Source organism: Chiloscyllium plagiosum, unplaced genomic scaffold (genome assembly GCF_037043375.1).
Source record: "Chiloscyllium plagiosum isolate Xiang-an unplaced genomic scaffold, Cpla_swu_hap1 HiC_scaffold_7, whole genome shotgun sequence".
Lineage (NCBI taxonomy): Eukaryota > Metazoa > Chordata > Chondrichthyes > Orectolobiformes > Hemiscylliidae > Chiloscyllium > Chiloscyllium plagiosum.
In genome coordinates, this window is record NW_028270145.1 from 109,957,711 (window position 1) to 109,972,921 (window position 15,211).

At 46.3% G+C, this 15,211-nt stretch overlaps 1 protein-coding gene across 1 annotated transcript in view; it reads left to right on the forward strand.

Annotated features, from left to right (window-relative positions):
• Nucleotides 1-15,211, forward strand: part of slc23a3 (solute carrier family 23 member 3) — a 140,462-nt gene that overhangs the window by 92,614 nt on the left and 32,637 nt on the right. The window contains exon 12 of the mRNA XM_087989351.1: nt 10,870-11,102. Coding sequence (XP_087845477.1) covers nt 10,870-11,102 — 233 coding nt within the window. The remainder of the gene's footprint in view (nt 1-10,869; nt 11,103-15,211) is intronic.

Consider the following 15,211-nt stretch of genomic DNA (forward strand, 5'->3'; position numbering starts at 1 on the left):
CTCCACATCCTTCCTATAGTATGGCGACCAAAACTGCACACAATACTCCAGATGCGGCCGCAACATGATCTCAGGACTCCGGAACTCAATTCCTCTACCAATAAAAGCCAGTACGCCATATGCCTTCTTCATCGCACTATTTACCTGGGTGACAACTTTCAAAGATCTGTGTACATGGACACCAAGATCCCTCTGCTCATCCACACTAACAAGTATCCGACCATTAGCCCAGTACCCCATCTTTTTGTTACTCTTACCAAAGTGAATCACCTCACACTTAGCTACATTGAACTCCATTTGCCACCTTTCTGCCCAGTTCTGCAGCTTATCTATATCCTGCTGTAAACTGACACATCCTTCCTCACTGTCAACAACTCCACCGACTTTCGTATCATCCGCAAACTTGCTCACCCAACCTTCTAGCCTCTCCTCCAGGTCATTTATAAAAATGACAAACAGCAATGGTCCCAAAACAGATCCTTGCGGAACACCGCTAGTAACGGCACTCCAAGATGAACCTTTACCATCAACTACTACCCTCTGTCTTCTTCCAGCCAGCCAATTCCTAATCCAAACCTCCAACTCACCCTCAATGCAATACCTCCGTATTTTTTGAAGTAGCCTACCATAGGGAACCTTATCAAGCGCCTGACTAAAATCCATATACACCACATCTACCGCTTTCCCCTCGTCCACCTCCTTAGTCACCTTCTCAAAGAATTCAATAAGGTTTGTGAGGCACGACCTGCCCTTCACAAAATCATGCTGACTATCCTTGATCACATTATTCCTACCCAGATGTTCATAAATCCCATCCCTTACAATTCTCTCTAAGACTTTGCCCACAACAGAAGTGAGACTCACCAGCCTATAGTTACTAGGGTTATCCCTACTCCCCTTCTTGAACAAGGGAACCACATTTGCTATCCTCCAGTCTTCTGGCACTACTCCTGTAGACAACTAGGACATAAAAATCAAGGCCAATGGCTCTGCAATCTCCTCCCTTGCTTCCCAGAGAATCCTAGGATAAATGCCATCAGGCCCAGGGGACTTATCTATTTTCACCCTTTCCAGAATTTCCAACACCTCTTCCCTACATACCTCAAAGCCATTCATTCTACTTAATTGTGACTCAGTATTCACATCGGTAACAATGTCCTGTTCCTGAGTGAATACTGACGAAAAGTATTCATTCAGTGTCTCCCCAATCTCTTCAACCTCCACACGCAACTTCCCACTACTATCCTTGACTGGACATATTCCTACCCTAGTCATTCTTTTATTCCTGACATAGCTATAGAAAGCCTTAGGGTTTTCCCTAATCCTACCAACTAAGGACCTTTCATGTCTCCTCCTTGCTGCTCTTAGCTCTCTCTTCAGGTCCTTCCTGGCTACCTTATAACTCTCAATCGCCCCAATTGAACCTTCACGCCTCATCTTTACATAGGCCGCCCTCTTCCATTTAACAAGGGATTCCAATTACTTATTAAACCACGGCTCCCTCACACGACCATTTCCTCCCTGCCTGACAGGTACATACTTATCAAGGACACTCAATAGTTGCTCCTTGAACAAGCTCCACATATCAATTACGCCCTTGCCTTGAAGCCTACTTTTCCAAGCCATGCATCCTAAGTCATGCCTCACCACATCATAATTTCCCTGCCCCCAGCTATAACTCTTGCCCTGCAGTGCACACTTATCCCTCTCCATCACTAGAGTAAAACTCACCGAATTGTGGTCACTGTCCCCAAAGTGCTCACCTACCTCTAATTCTAACACCTGGCCTGGTTCGTTACCCAGAACCAAATCCAGTATGGCCTCACCTCTTGTTGGTCTATCTACATATCATGTCAGGAAACCCTCCTGCACACATTGGACAAACACTGACCCATCTAGCGAACTAGAGCTATAGCTTTCCCAATCAATATCAGGAAAGTTAAAGTCCCCCATAACAACCACCCTATTACTTTCACTCTTCTCCTGAATCATCCTCGCAATCCTTTCTTCTACATTTCTAGGACTATTAGGAGGCCTGCAAAAAACTCCTAACAAGGTGAGCTCACCTTTCCTATTCCTAACCTCAGCCCAAACTACCTCAGATGGCGAGTCTTCATCCATCGTCCTTTCCACAGCTGTAATACGATCTTTGACAAGCAATACCACACCTCCCCCTCTTTTACCCCCACCTCTGACTCTACTAAAACATTTAAACCCTGGAACCTGCAACAGCCAATCCTGTCCCTGTTCTACCCATGTCTCCGTAATAGCCACAACATCGAAGTCCCAGGTACCAACCCAAGCTGCAAGTTCACCTACCTTATTTCGTATACTTCTTGCATTGAAGTATACACACTTCAAGCTACTTTCCTGTTTATAGGCACCCTCCTTTGAGATTGATGTCATGTTCCTAACCTCCCTACACTCCAGGTCCTGCACCCTAAAGCTACAGTCTAGGTTCCCATGCCCCTGCAGAGTTAGTTTAAAACCCCCCCCCCAAGAGCACTAGCAAACCTCCCGCCAAGGATACTGGTGCCCCTCAGGTTCAGGTGCAGACCATCCTGTTTATAGAGGTCCCACCTTCCCCAGAAAGAACCCCAGTTATCCAAATACCGGAATCCCTCCCTCCTGCACCATCCCTGTAGCCACACATTTAACTGTTCTCTCTCCCTATTCCTCGATTCTCTATCACGTGGCACGGGTAACAAACCAGAGACAACAACTCTGTTCGTTCTAACTCTGAGCTTCCAACCTAGCTCCCTGAAAGCCTGCCTAACATTCTCAGCCTTCCTCCTATCTTTGTCATTGGTGCCAATGTGGACCACGACTTCGGGCTGCTCCCCCTCCCCCTTAAGGACCCGGAAAACACGATCAGAGACATCACGTACAATTGCACCTGGGAGGCAACATACCAAACGTGAGTCTCTCTCGCCCCCACAAAACCGACTATCTGTGCCCCGAACAATCGAGTCCCAAATTACTATTGCTCTGTTCTTCTCCACCCTTCCCTTCTGAGCAACGGGGACAGGCTCCGTGCCAGAGGCCTGAGCCCCATTACTTACCCCTGGTAAGTCGTCCCCCCCACAAGTATCCAAAACGGTATACTTGTTCTTGAGGGGAATGGCCGCAGGGGGTCCCTGCACTGGCTGCTTCCTCCCAGTCCCCCTCACTGTCACCCATCTGGATGCAATCTTTGGAGTTACTACTTCGCTAAAGCTCCGATCTATGACCCCCTCTGCCTCCCGAATGATCCTAAGTTCATCCAACTCCAGCTCCAGTTCCCTAACACGGTCTTGGAGGAGCTGGAGATGGGTGCACTTCCTGCAAGTGTAATCAGCAGGGATGACCATGGCGTCCCTCACCTCAAACATGTTGCAAGAGGAACATTGCACTGCCTTCACTGCCACCCTTCTAAAAGTAACCTTTTTTTAAAAAAAAACTGAGTCTAAAGAATAGAACAAGCAAAATGCAGCACTTACCTACTTACCACAACGTGTCTTATTGTTAGGTTAGAGGAGGAGGGCGGGTGGGAGGCACTACCTCTGTAGTGCCTCGGGTTCTTCTCCTGCGCGCTTTTATCGGGAAAAAACCTACCCGGCTGCCCCTCTGGTCTTCGTCACTTCCCCCTGCTGCACCCGCTCTTTCTGTGAAGAGAAAAAAAAAACACCGCTGCCCGCTACCGGTAAGAAATTTTAAAACAAACTGTCTCACCTTAGCTGTAGCCTTCCGGGTTCCTTTACACTCTGATGCTGCTCTCACTCAAAATCTCTTAATTTGAGATTTTTATTTGAATTTCACCATCTGCTCTGGCGGGATTTGAAACCACATCACGGACTGTGGATTTTGGATTTCTTCTTCAAATGACATGACCATGATGGTGCCACCTCAATTAACTGGAGTCAGTTCAAGGTGGTAAGCTACACCATTCCCTCAGTCCACATATTAGGGACCAAGTGTAAGAATGACGATGATGGGAAAAAAAACTTTAACATTACAAAGCTAAGAGTTAATTTAAGTTTGGCAAACACTTCTGTAAAGTGTCTTGGGACATTCTAACCATGTTAAAGCTGCATGATAAACACAAAACAAAAACAGAATTCACTGGAAAAGCTCAGCGGGTCTGGCAGCAACTGTGAAGAGAAATTAAAATTAACGTTTCAGGACTGGTGACCCTTGCTCAGCTGGTTTTACAGCACTCAGTGGCTGCGGAATCCATTTGTGTTCAGTTGATCCAAATCAGTATAAGACTGAGATTCCACTGTTCTAACCCCACTGGGCTCCAAAGAACACTCAAGCTTTCAGTTCCTTTCCCTTCCTTTATTCTCTCTCTTCCAAAATCCACATTTCTGATGATAAATTGCTAAATCTTCTAAGAGAGCTTATTGCGCATGATGGTAATGTGTCTGGATCTAGTAATTCTGTGGTCCAGGCTAGTATTCTCTGGACATGGGTTTCTATCCCACCATAGCAGATTAGCAATAAAAGCTGACCCAGTCAGCAATGCGCCACATGCTACAAATGAATTAAAAAGAAGTTACTCTACCATCAGGAGGCAGGCTGACCTGACACTTTAACCTTACCAGGGTAGGCTCTGTTAACTCTCTGCCAAAGCTGCCAGACCTACCTGGTTTTCCCAGCACTTTCTGGTTTTACTTCAGGTGTTTCATTTGCTCACACAAACGCACACTCTCACACACCTTTACGCTCTCACTCACACACACACATTTACACTCTCACACTCACACACAGTCATTCATACACACACATGCTCTTACACAGACTCTCTCATGCACACACACTCTCTCCCACACATATTTACATATTCACTTACAATATCACACATACAGGCTCTCTTACACACACTCTCATCAACACACCCTCTCATTCACACCCACTCTCTCTCACATATTTACATTCTCTCACACACACTCTCACTCACACATGCTCTCACTCACATTCTCTCACACACACTCTCACACACATTTGCGCACTCACTCACAGACACTCTTACGGGCAGATTAACTCCCTCACCCACACTCACAACACATATATGCACTCACTCAGACAGACAGATACACATACACACACAAACAAATGCACTACAGATTGTGAACTATCAGAAGAAATGCAATATCCCAGGGGTGTGTTTTATGGTTGTGAACCAGACCTCGGATACTGGATGCTGCTGGTCTCAGTGGATATGTGTTCGGAGGTTACATGCCTCACGGACCTCAGTTAGTTTTCAAGTGTTATGTGCAACTCTGGCCTCTAATCTCTCACTGGAACCATGTCCCTGTCAGACTCCAGTGTAAACAGGAGAGGCTCCGATCGTTATCAGCCTCAGCACCTGGAATGACCTCTGCTTGAGTCACTCTGGGCACTAATCTCTGTTGGAAACAACTTTTGAAAGTTAAAAGTTAATCCTCGCATGGCAACTCTAGGCAAAACCTTCCTCCAACTCACAGTGAGTGAATTCACAGCTACAATTCACATCCGACAACAAAATCTGGGTTGAGGATCATGGAGTGGGGTGAGGGATGGGGGGGGAGGTTTGTAAAGAAGCAAAAGCTAAGGATGGGACAAAAATGATAGCATTTATGAAACTGATATCTGGGAGCAAAGAGGGCTGAGGGATAACTTGTGATTGCAAACACAAGGAGAAATGCATTGAATTAATAAAAGTCAAGGAAGAACAATCTGCATTGACACAGCACCTATCAGGACTCCAGAATTTTTTTATTCATTTGTTGCCCGTCCCTAATTGCCCTTTATCTGAGTGGCTTTCTAGGCTCACTCCACCAGGGCCACTCAGCTCCTGACCTCATTACAACTTTGGTTCAAACATGGACAAGGGAACCCAACAGCCAATCTGCGCTGCAAGATCCCACATACAACTCCCCTCCCCATCTTCAAAGCTGACAAGAAAGCTGAATTCCAGAGGGGAGCTGAGAGTGACAGCCCTTGACATCAAGGCAGTATTTGACCAAGTGAGGCATCAAGGAGCCCGAGCAAAACTAATCTCAGTCGAAATCAGAGGCATTGCTCTCCATTGATTTGAGTCATACATGGTATGGTAGTGGTTGTTCAATGTTATCTCAGCTCCAGGACATCTCCATCAATGGAACAGAGGTGAAGAACATTAAGTTCCTCAGAGTGACGATAACCGGCAACCTGTCCTGGACTTCCCACGTAGAAGCAATGGTCAAGAAGGCACAGCGATCCCTCTTCTTCCTCAGGCAGCTCAAGAAATTCAGCATGTTCATAAGGATGCTTACCAACTTTTATTGATGCACCATTGAAAGCATACTGTCTGGGTGCATAGTGGCCTGGTACAGCAACTGCTCTGCCCAGGAATGTAAAAAACTACAGAAGGTGGTGTGCACAGCCCAGACCATTACGGAAGCCAACCTCCCATCCATGGAGTCCATTTTCATGGCTCACTGCCGCAGAAAGGCTGCCAACATCATCAAAGACCCCTCCCACCCTGATAATGATCTCCTACAGCCTCTTCCAATGGACAGAAGATACAGAAGCCTGAACACACACACCAGCAGGTTCAGGAACAGCTTCTTTCTTATTGTAATTAGACTGATGAATGGACTCTCTAACTTCAAAAAAATGCTGATCTTGCTAACCTTGAGCTTACCTAGCAAACGCCCTGTGCAATGTAACCTACATGCCTCTGCCTAATATTTTTGTACAGCCTCTGGTCTGTACATCCTTGATTACTATGATCTGCTTGGATTGCTCATAAACAAAGTCTTTTCGTCACACGTAGGTACACGTGACAATAAATCTATCAATGAATCAATCTCTGCAGGACTCCCTCAAGGCAGCACCCTTGGCCTCAACCATTTTCAGCTGCTTCATCAATGACCTTCACTCCATCATATGGTCAGAAGTAGGAATTTTTGCCAATAATTGCACAATGTTCAGCATCATTCACGACTCCTCAGAAACTACAGCAAATGCAGCAAGACCTGGACAATATCCAGTCTTGAGCTGACTAAAGGTGCGTAACATTTGCTCCCAACAGTGCCAGGCAATGATCAGTTCCAACAAAAGCAAACTTAACCATCATCCCTAGAAATAGGATCCTTACAGTGTGAAAACAGGCCATTTGGTCCAACAAGTCCACACCGACCCTCCGAACAGTATCCCACCCAGACCCACTCCTCTACCCTATTACTTTTTTACATGACTAATGCACCTAGCCTACACATCCCTGAACACTAGGGGCAATTTAGCATGGTTAATTCACCTAACCTGCACATCTTTGGACTTCAGGAGGAAAGTGGAGCACCCAGAGGAAACCCATACAGACACGGGGAGAATATGTAACTGTGCAAACACAGTCACCTGTGGGTGGAATCAAACCCAGGTCCCTGGTGTGTGAGGCAGCAATGCTAACCACTGAGCCACCGTGCCACCAATTCAATAGCATCGACATCATTGAAACCTCATTATTAACATCCTGGGGGTTACCATTGACCAGAAACTCAACTGAACGCACCATATAAATAATGGTGGATACAAAGACCAGGTCAGAGGCTAGGAATCCTGCAGAGAGTAACTCACCTCCTGACTCCCCAAAGCCTGTCAACCATCTACAAAGCACAGGTCCGGAGGGCGATGCAACATCTGCCCAGTTGCCTGGATGACTTCAGCTCCAACAAAACTCAAGAAGCTCAGCACTATCCTGGACAAAGCAGACAATTTGATTCCCGATGAAGGGCTTTTGCCTGAAACGTCGATTTTGCCTGTCCTCGGATGCTGCCTGAACTGCTGTGCTCTTCCAGCACCACTAATCCAGAATCTGGTTTCCAGCATCTGCAGTCATTGTTTTTACCAATTTGATTAGCACCACCTCCACAAACATCCATTCCCTCCACCAGAGACGCTCAGTAGCAGCAGTGTGTACCATCTAAAAGATGCACTGCAAAATTTCACTGTGGTTCATTAGACACATCTTCCAAACCACAACCACTTCCATCTAGAAGGACAAGGGTGGCAGATATATGGGAACACCACCCCCAGTAAGATCCACCCCAAGCCACACACCATCCCGACTTGGAAATATATCACTGTTCCTTCACTGCTGCTGGCTCAAAATCCTGGAAACTTCCTCCAGAATCTCTCTCTGCTCCTCCACAATTCTTGGCTTTTCACCAATTTGGTAATTTGGGCCAAAATCGAGGAATCACAGAATTATAATAGCACAGAAGGGCATCATTCAGCCCATCATGTCTGTACTGGCTCTCCGATTCACTTAGTGCCCTTCTCCTTCCTTCTTCTCATAACCCAGCATATTCTTCCTTTTCTATTAAAAGTCCAATTCTCTTTAGAATGTCTCAATTGAATATACCCTCACTGCAGCCTTTGGCAGTGCATTCCATCCAAACAGTGCACTGCATGAAAAACATCTTTCTCATAACACTCATACTTCTTTTGACAGTTACTTTAAATCTGCGCCTTTTCATTCCATTCTGAGGAAGGGTCATTCAGCCTGAATAGTTAACCCTAATTTCTCTCCACAGATGCTGCCAGACCGGCTGAGCTTTCCCAAACAATTTCCATATTTGTTACCGTTTCTCTCTATCCATTCTGTCCAACCTCCTCATGACTTTGAATATCTTTATGAGATCTCCCATTTGCCTTCTTACCTCCAAGAAGAACAGTCTTAACCTTCATAACTGAAGTTCTCCATCTCTGGATCCATCCTTGCTGCACTCTCTCCAATGCCTTCACATCCTTCGTAAAACTGGACACATTACCATAGCTCAGGCTGAATTGGTAGCCTCGCTGCTCTTGTAACCCATGCTTCTATTAATAGAACCAAGGCCATTTTTAATTAACTTGCTCAGACATAGTATGATATACCACTAGAGAAAGTAGGACTTGAAGTTTGATCTTCTTGCTCTGAGGTGAGGACATGACCACAATGCCACAATAGCCCTCAAGCATTCTGTCTCCTTTATTGCAAGTATAGCAGGCGGTGAAGAAGGCAACTGGTATGTTGGCCTTCATAACGAGAGGATTAAAAACAGGGATAGAGTTCTACAGCACAGAGACAGGCTCTTTGTCCCAAACTGGTATATGCTGACCAAAATGTCCACCACTGCTAACCCCACTTCCCTGCACTTGGCCCTAATCACTCTAAACATTTCCTATCCATGTATTCATCCAAATGCCTTTTAAATGTTGTTAATGTACCACCTCAACCACTTCTGCTGGCAGCTCATTCCATATACGTACCACCTTCCGGGTAAAAAAGTTGCTCTCCAGGTTTCCTTTTATTCTTTCCTCTCTAACCCTAAACTGATGCCCTCTAGTCCTTGATTCCCAACCCCAGGAGAAAAGACTGAGTGCATTCACCCTATCCATGCCTCTTACGATCTGATACACTCCTATAAGGTCCCTTGTCAGTCCCCTAAAGAAAACAGTCCTGGCTTGTCAAGCCTCTCCCTATAACTCAGTCCTTCGAGTCCTGGCAACATTCTTGCAAATGTCTTCTGCACTCTTTACAGTTTAATAGCGTCCTTTGCATAGCAAAGTGAGCAAAACTAAATGTCGTGCTGCAATTGTATAGGGCCTTAATGAGACCATACCCAGAATATTGTGTGTAGTTTTGGTCTCCATAACTGAGGAAGGATGTTCTGGCAATGGAGAGAGTGCACTGAAGGGTTACCAGACTGATCCCTGGGATGGCAGTACTGACGTATGAAGAGAAATTGGATCAGTCGTGACTTTAGTGGGCGGCACGGTGGCGCAGTGGTTAGCACTGCTGCCTCACAGCGCCAGAGACCCGGGTTCAATTCCCGCCTCAGGCGACCGACTGTGTGGAGTTTGCACATTCTCCCCGTGTCTGCGTGGGTTTCCTCCGGGTGCTCCGGTTTCCTCCCACAGTCCAAAAAATGTGCAGGTTAGGTGAATTGGCCATGCTAAATTGCCTGTAGTGTTAGGTGCAGGGGTAAATGAAGGGGAATGGGTCTGGGTGGGTGCGCTTCGGCGGGTCGGTGTGGACTTGTTGGGCCGAAGGGCCTGTTTCCACACTGTAAGTAATCTAATCTAATCTAATTTATTGACTGGAGTTCAGAAGAATGAGAGAATCCCAGAGAAGCCAATAAAATTCTAACAGGACAAGACAGGATAAACACAAGAAGAATGTTCCTGATGATGGGGTAATCCAGAACCAGGGGGTGACAGTCTAAGAATACTGGGTAGACCATTTAGAATTGAGATGAAGAGAAATGTCTTCACCCAGAGAGTGGGGAGCCTGTGGAATTCTCTGCCACAGAAAACGATTGAGGCCAAAACATTGAATGTTTTGAAGAAGGAGTTAAAGGGATCCAAGGAGGAAAGTGAGAACAGGGGACTGAGTTGAATGATCAGCCATGAGTCTATTGAATGATGGAGCAGGCTTGAAGGGCTGAATGGCCAATTGCAGCCCCCATCTTCTATGTTTCTATGTTATTAACCATATGTCCCACCTGTCCTGCCACTTTCAATGATGTACATTTACACCCGCACATGCAGCCGAATGCACACATCCATTGGATACTATCCAACCTCAGTTTTGGCTGCGTACTTCTTTATCAATGCCCCTTTGCAACCTTCAGAGATGTGGGTTTCTCTCACTCAATCCCAGAGAAAATGAGGTGGAGAGGGGCCTCAGGGAGATTCAGGCCTGAGCCTGGGGGTGATTCTGAGGAAAAACATTTCCTCGGTTCAGAAGAGCAGGAATTTAATCTTGTTGGGATGCATTCACTGTCTGTGTGTAGTCTAGGTGCTGAGTAAATACAGACAGGCCTTGTGGGTTGTTGGTGTTAATCAATGTGCTGAAAAAGTGTTGTGTGTGTTTTATTTCAGGAACCTTGGAGGAGCGGGGTTTGGTGACTTGCTTCCCTAGTTTCAAACCTAAGCCGAAAGATGTAATCAAGGTTTATCAGCTTCCGCCTGCCCTCCAGAGGTACCTGTGGGTGAAGTCCTTCCCCCTTTGCAACCTATGCCCCAGCTCAGAACCGACAGAGGAATGTGTGGCAGAGAGACAGGAGACTAAGAGCTTACTCCCAACTCCTGAGGTTCTCGCAAGCGGAGGGGAGGTAGGGGCTGTCGACTCCTCCAGGTTTGGGGTGGTCCTTTCAGAAACCGAAGACTGACACCGTTGGGAATAAAACCCCTGGAGAGAAACTAACCCATAGCATCATTAAAGCAAAACTTTTTTTTTAACTTTCATTTCTTTGCACACTTTTGTACATTAGTTATAAAACAAAACAATTGATCCACTGTTTCCTTTTAACGAAAGTCATCATAGTCATACCAGACCATAGATTGGTAAGCTGAAAATGTGTTGCTGGAAAAGCGCAGCAGGTCAGGCAGCATCCAAGGAACAGGAGAATCGACATTTCAGGCATAAGCCCTTCTTCATGCCCGAAACGTCGATTCTCCTGTTCCTTGGATGCTGCCTGACCTGCTGCGCTTTTCCAGCAACACATTTTCAGCTCTAATCTCCAGCATCTGCAGACCTCACTTTCTCCTCATAGATTAGTAAGGCCAGAACATTGTTTTAGAGAGAGACAGACAATTGATGGTGGTTTAACCTGAGGGTCACCATGCCTCAGGTGAGGTTGAGAAAGAGGGCTGTTCATGGTAACCACAGCTGGTGCGGGAATTGAACCCACGCTGTTACAAGTCAGCTGTCCAGCCAACTGAGCTAACCTGCCCCCAATTGTTTGCTTTATTAGTTCATGGGATGCGGGTGTCAGCAACATTTGTTGCTTGTCCCTAATTGCCCTTGAATTAAGTGGCTTGTTGGCCATTTTAGAATCAATCGCATTGCTGTGGGTCTGGAGTCACATGTTGGCCAGACCAAGTAAGGATGGCAGTTTCCTTCCCTAAAACAGGGCATTAGCAAAACAGATGGGCAATAGTGGGTTCAGGATCACCGAGATGAGACTAACTTTCAATACTTCTTTTGTCCTCTAACAAAAACCAGGTGCAATCAGGTATACAATCTATTGTTTTGCAATGAGCTAGTAGACATTTTCTATTCAACCTTCGAGAAGGTTGGACTTGAACCCAGATATACTGGCCAAGAGGTAGGGACATTACCACTGTGCCACAAGGGCCCTACAATTCCCCATTCATTAATTGTGTTTATTGGCGTTGTGTCTCCAAAGCATTGGCTTAGGTGTCAGGATTACTCTTCCAGCAATATTACCACAATGTGACATCTAACCTGTGGGGATGGGGCTATTTGACTGGGTGGGGTGGTGTAAAATGGGAGGTCAGGTAATATGCCGTCCAACAATGGTGCCAATCAGAGGCAATAATTTCAAAGTGATACAGGGGATGCCAACTCTCCAGGTCTGGCCCAACAATTGACAATTAATCCTCCTGGATACTGCTCCCACGGAAGAAAGAAATTTGTTTTCATTCAGCCTCTATTATTTACCTTCATGGGAATTGTTAGGTGAAAGGTGGATATGTTGACTTTTACGATTAAATGTCACTGAATCATGTTATCCAGGAAGCCATTTGCTGTGTATTCCACTGTGAGGAGACTGGGCTGGAAGCTTGGATGGTCAATGGCTGTGACAGTTAAGGTCAGTGGGGGATTGAATGGTCAGTGGCAGTGATGGTGTAGGTGAGTGGGGGATTGAATGGTCAGTGGCTGTGATGGTGAAGGTCAGTGGGGGATTGGATGGTCAGTGGCTGTGATGGTGAAGATCAGTGGGGGATTGGGTGGTCAGTGGCTGTGATGGGGAAGGTCAGTCAGAGATTGGATGGTCAGTGGCTATAAGAGTGCAGGTCAGTGGGAGATTGGACAGTTAATGGCTGTGATGGTGAGGGTCAGTGGGAGATTGGATGGTCAGTGTCTGTGATGATGAGGGTCAGTGGGAGATTGGATGGTCAGTGGCTATGATGGTGAAGGTCAGTTGGACATTGGATGGTCAATGTCTGTGAAGGTGAAGGTCAGTGGAAGGTTGGATGGTCAGTGACTGTGGTGGTGAAGGTCACTGGTGGATTGGATGGTCAGTGGCTGAGATAATGAAGGTCAGTGGGAAATTGGATGGCCAGTGGCTGTGATGGTGAAGGATAATGGGAGATTGAATGGTCAGTAGCTGTGATGGTGAAGGCCAGTGGGAGATTAGATGGTCAGTGATGGTGATGGTGAGGGTCAGTGGGAGATTGGATGGTCAGTGGCAGTGATGGTGAGGGTCAGTGGGAGATTGGATGGTTAGTGACTGTGATGGTGATGATCAGTGGGAGATTGCATGGTCAGTGGCTATGACAGTGATGGTCAGTAGGAGATTAGATGGTCAGTAGCTGTGATGGTGAAGGTCTGTGGGAGATTGGATGGTCAGTGATGGTGATGGTGAAGATCGGTGTGACATTGGATGATTAGTGACTGTGATGGTGAAGGTCTGTGGGAGATTGGATGGTCAGTGGCTGTGACAGTGATGGTCAGTGGGAGATTCGATGGTCAGTGGCTGTGACAGTGATGGTCAGTGGGCGATTGGATGGTCAATGGCTGTGACAATGATAGTCAGTGGGAGATTGGCAGTGACTGTGATGGTGATTTGCTGCGATGGTGATGCTCAGATGGAAGTAGTGGGAGGATACCCTGTGATGGCAGACACCTCCAGGATTATTCCCAACCAGAGATAGCAACCTTAATGGACATGGAATCCTTGGAACAGGATGAATTAGGATTGAACTGTGTGTAGGAGGTGGAACAGAGGAATCCAGACAGGCAGGACAAGTAAGATTTTGAATTGGTTATCAATAACACCCCCAACCCCGAACTGTGCTTCAGACATACTTCACTGGTCCAACTCTCCAGGTGGGGATCTTGAATGGGAAGAATTATCTTGCAGCTTTTCACATGGCCCGCACATGGCTAAGGGAATCAACGGAGTGGCAAAGAAATGGAGTTTAGTTCCAGCAACACAGGGAATAGGGAGAGGTGTGGGCCATTGAGCATCTCCAGCCCACTCCACCATCATGGTTGATCATCCAGGTTCGGATGGTGAAGGTCAGTGGCTATTGGATGGTCAGTGTCTGTGATGCCCTTCCCATGCCCTTCAATCCCATTATCCCTAAGAACTATGTCTCACTCCTTCTTGTAAACATTCAATGTTTTAGCCTCAACTGCTTTCTGTGGCAGAGAATTCCACTGGCTCCCAACTCTCTGGGTGAAGACATTTCTCTTCATTTCACTCCTAATTGGCCAACCCCACATCCTTAGACTGTAACCTCTAGTTCTAAAGTTGCTGTGACAAATTCTCCTTCTCAGCTCACACTATCCCCACACCCCCACTGCCTTCCACTCACCATCCAACCCACTGCATTGCATTCCGCAAGGAACGACCTTGATTAAACAAGCATTCCATGTCATAGAGTCATAGAGTCATAGAGATGTGCAGCATGGAAACTGACCCTTCGGTCCAACTCATCCATGCCAACCAGATATCCTATTCAAGTGTAGTCCCATTTGCCAGCATTTGGCTCATGTCCCTCGAAACCTTTCCTATTCATATACCCATCCTGCTGCCTTTTATATGCTATAATTGTACTAGCCTCCACTACTTCTTCTGGTAGCTCATTCCATACACGAACCACCCTCTGTGTGAAATCATTGTCCCTTAAGTCCCTTCTATATATTTCCGTCTCATCTTAAACCTATGCCCTCTAGTTCTGGACTCCCCCACCCCAGGGAAAATACCTTGTCTGTTTATCCCATCCATGCCCCTCATGATTTTATAAACCTCTATAAGATCACCCCTTAGCCTCCGATGCTCCAGGGAAAATAGCCCCAGCCTATTCAGCCTCTCCCTTTGGCTCAAATCCTCTAACCCTGGCAACATCCTTGTAAATCCTTTCTGAACCCTTTCAAGTTTCACAACATCCTTCCAATAGGAAGGAGACCAGAATTGCATGCAACATGTGTTGTTTTTTCTCTTATTCATTCACAGAATGTGAGCCTCTCTACATTTATCACAGCTCTCTAATAACCAGAACGGTATGCCATATCCCAAATGTGGTCTAACTAAAGTTCTGTACAGCTGCAACGTGACCTGCCAATTTTTATACTCCATGCCCTGGCCAATGAAACCAAACATGTCATGTACCTTCTTGACCACCTTACCCTCTTGTGTTGCCACTTTCAGGGAAACATGGGTTTGTGTGCCTAGATCCCTCTGCATGC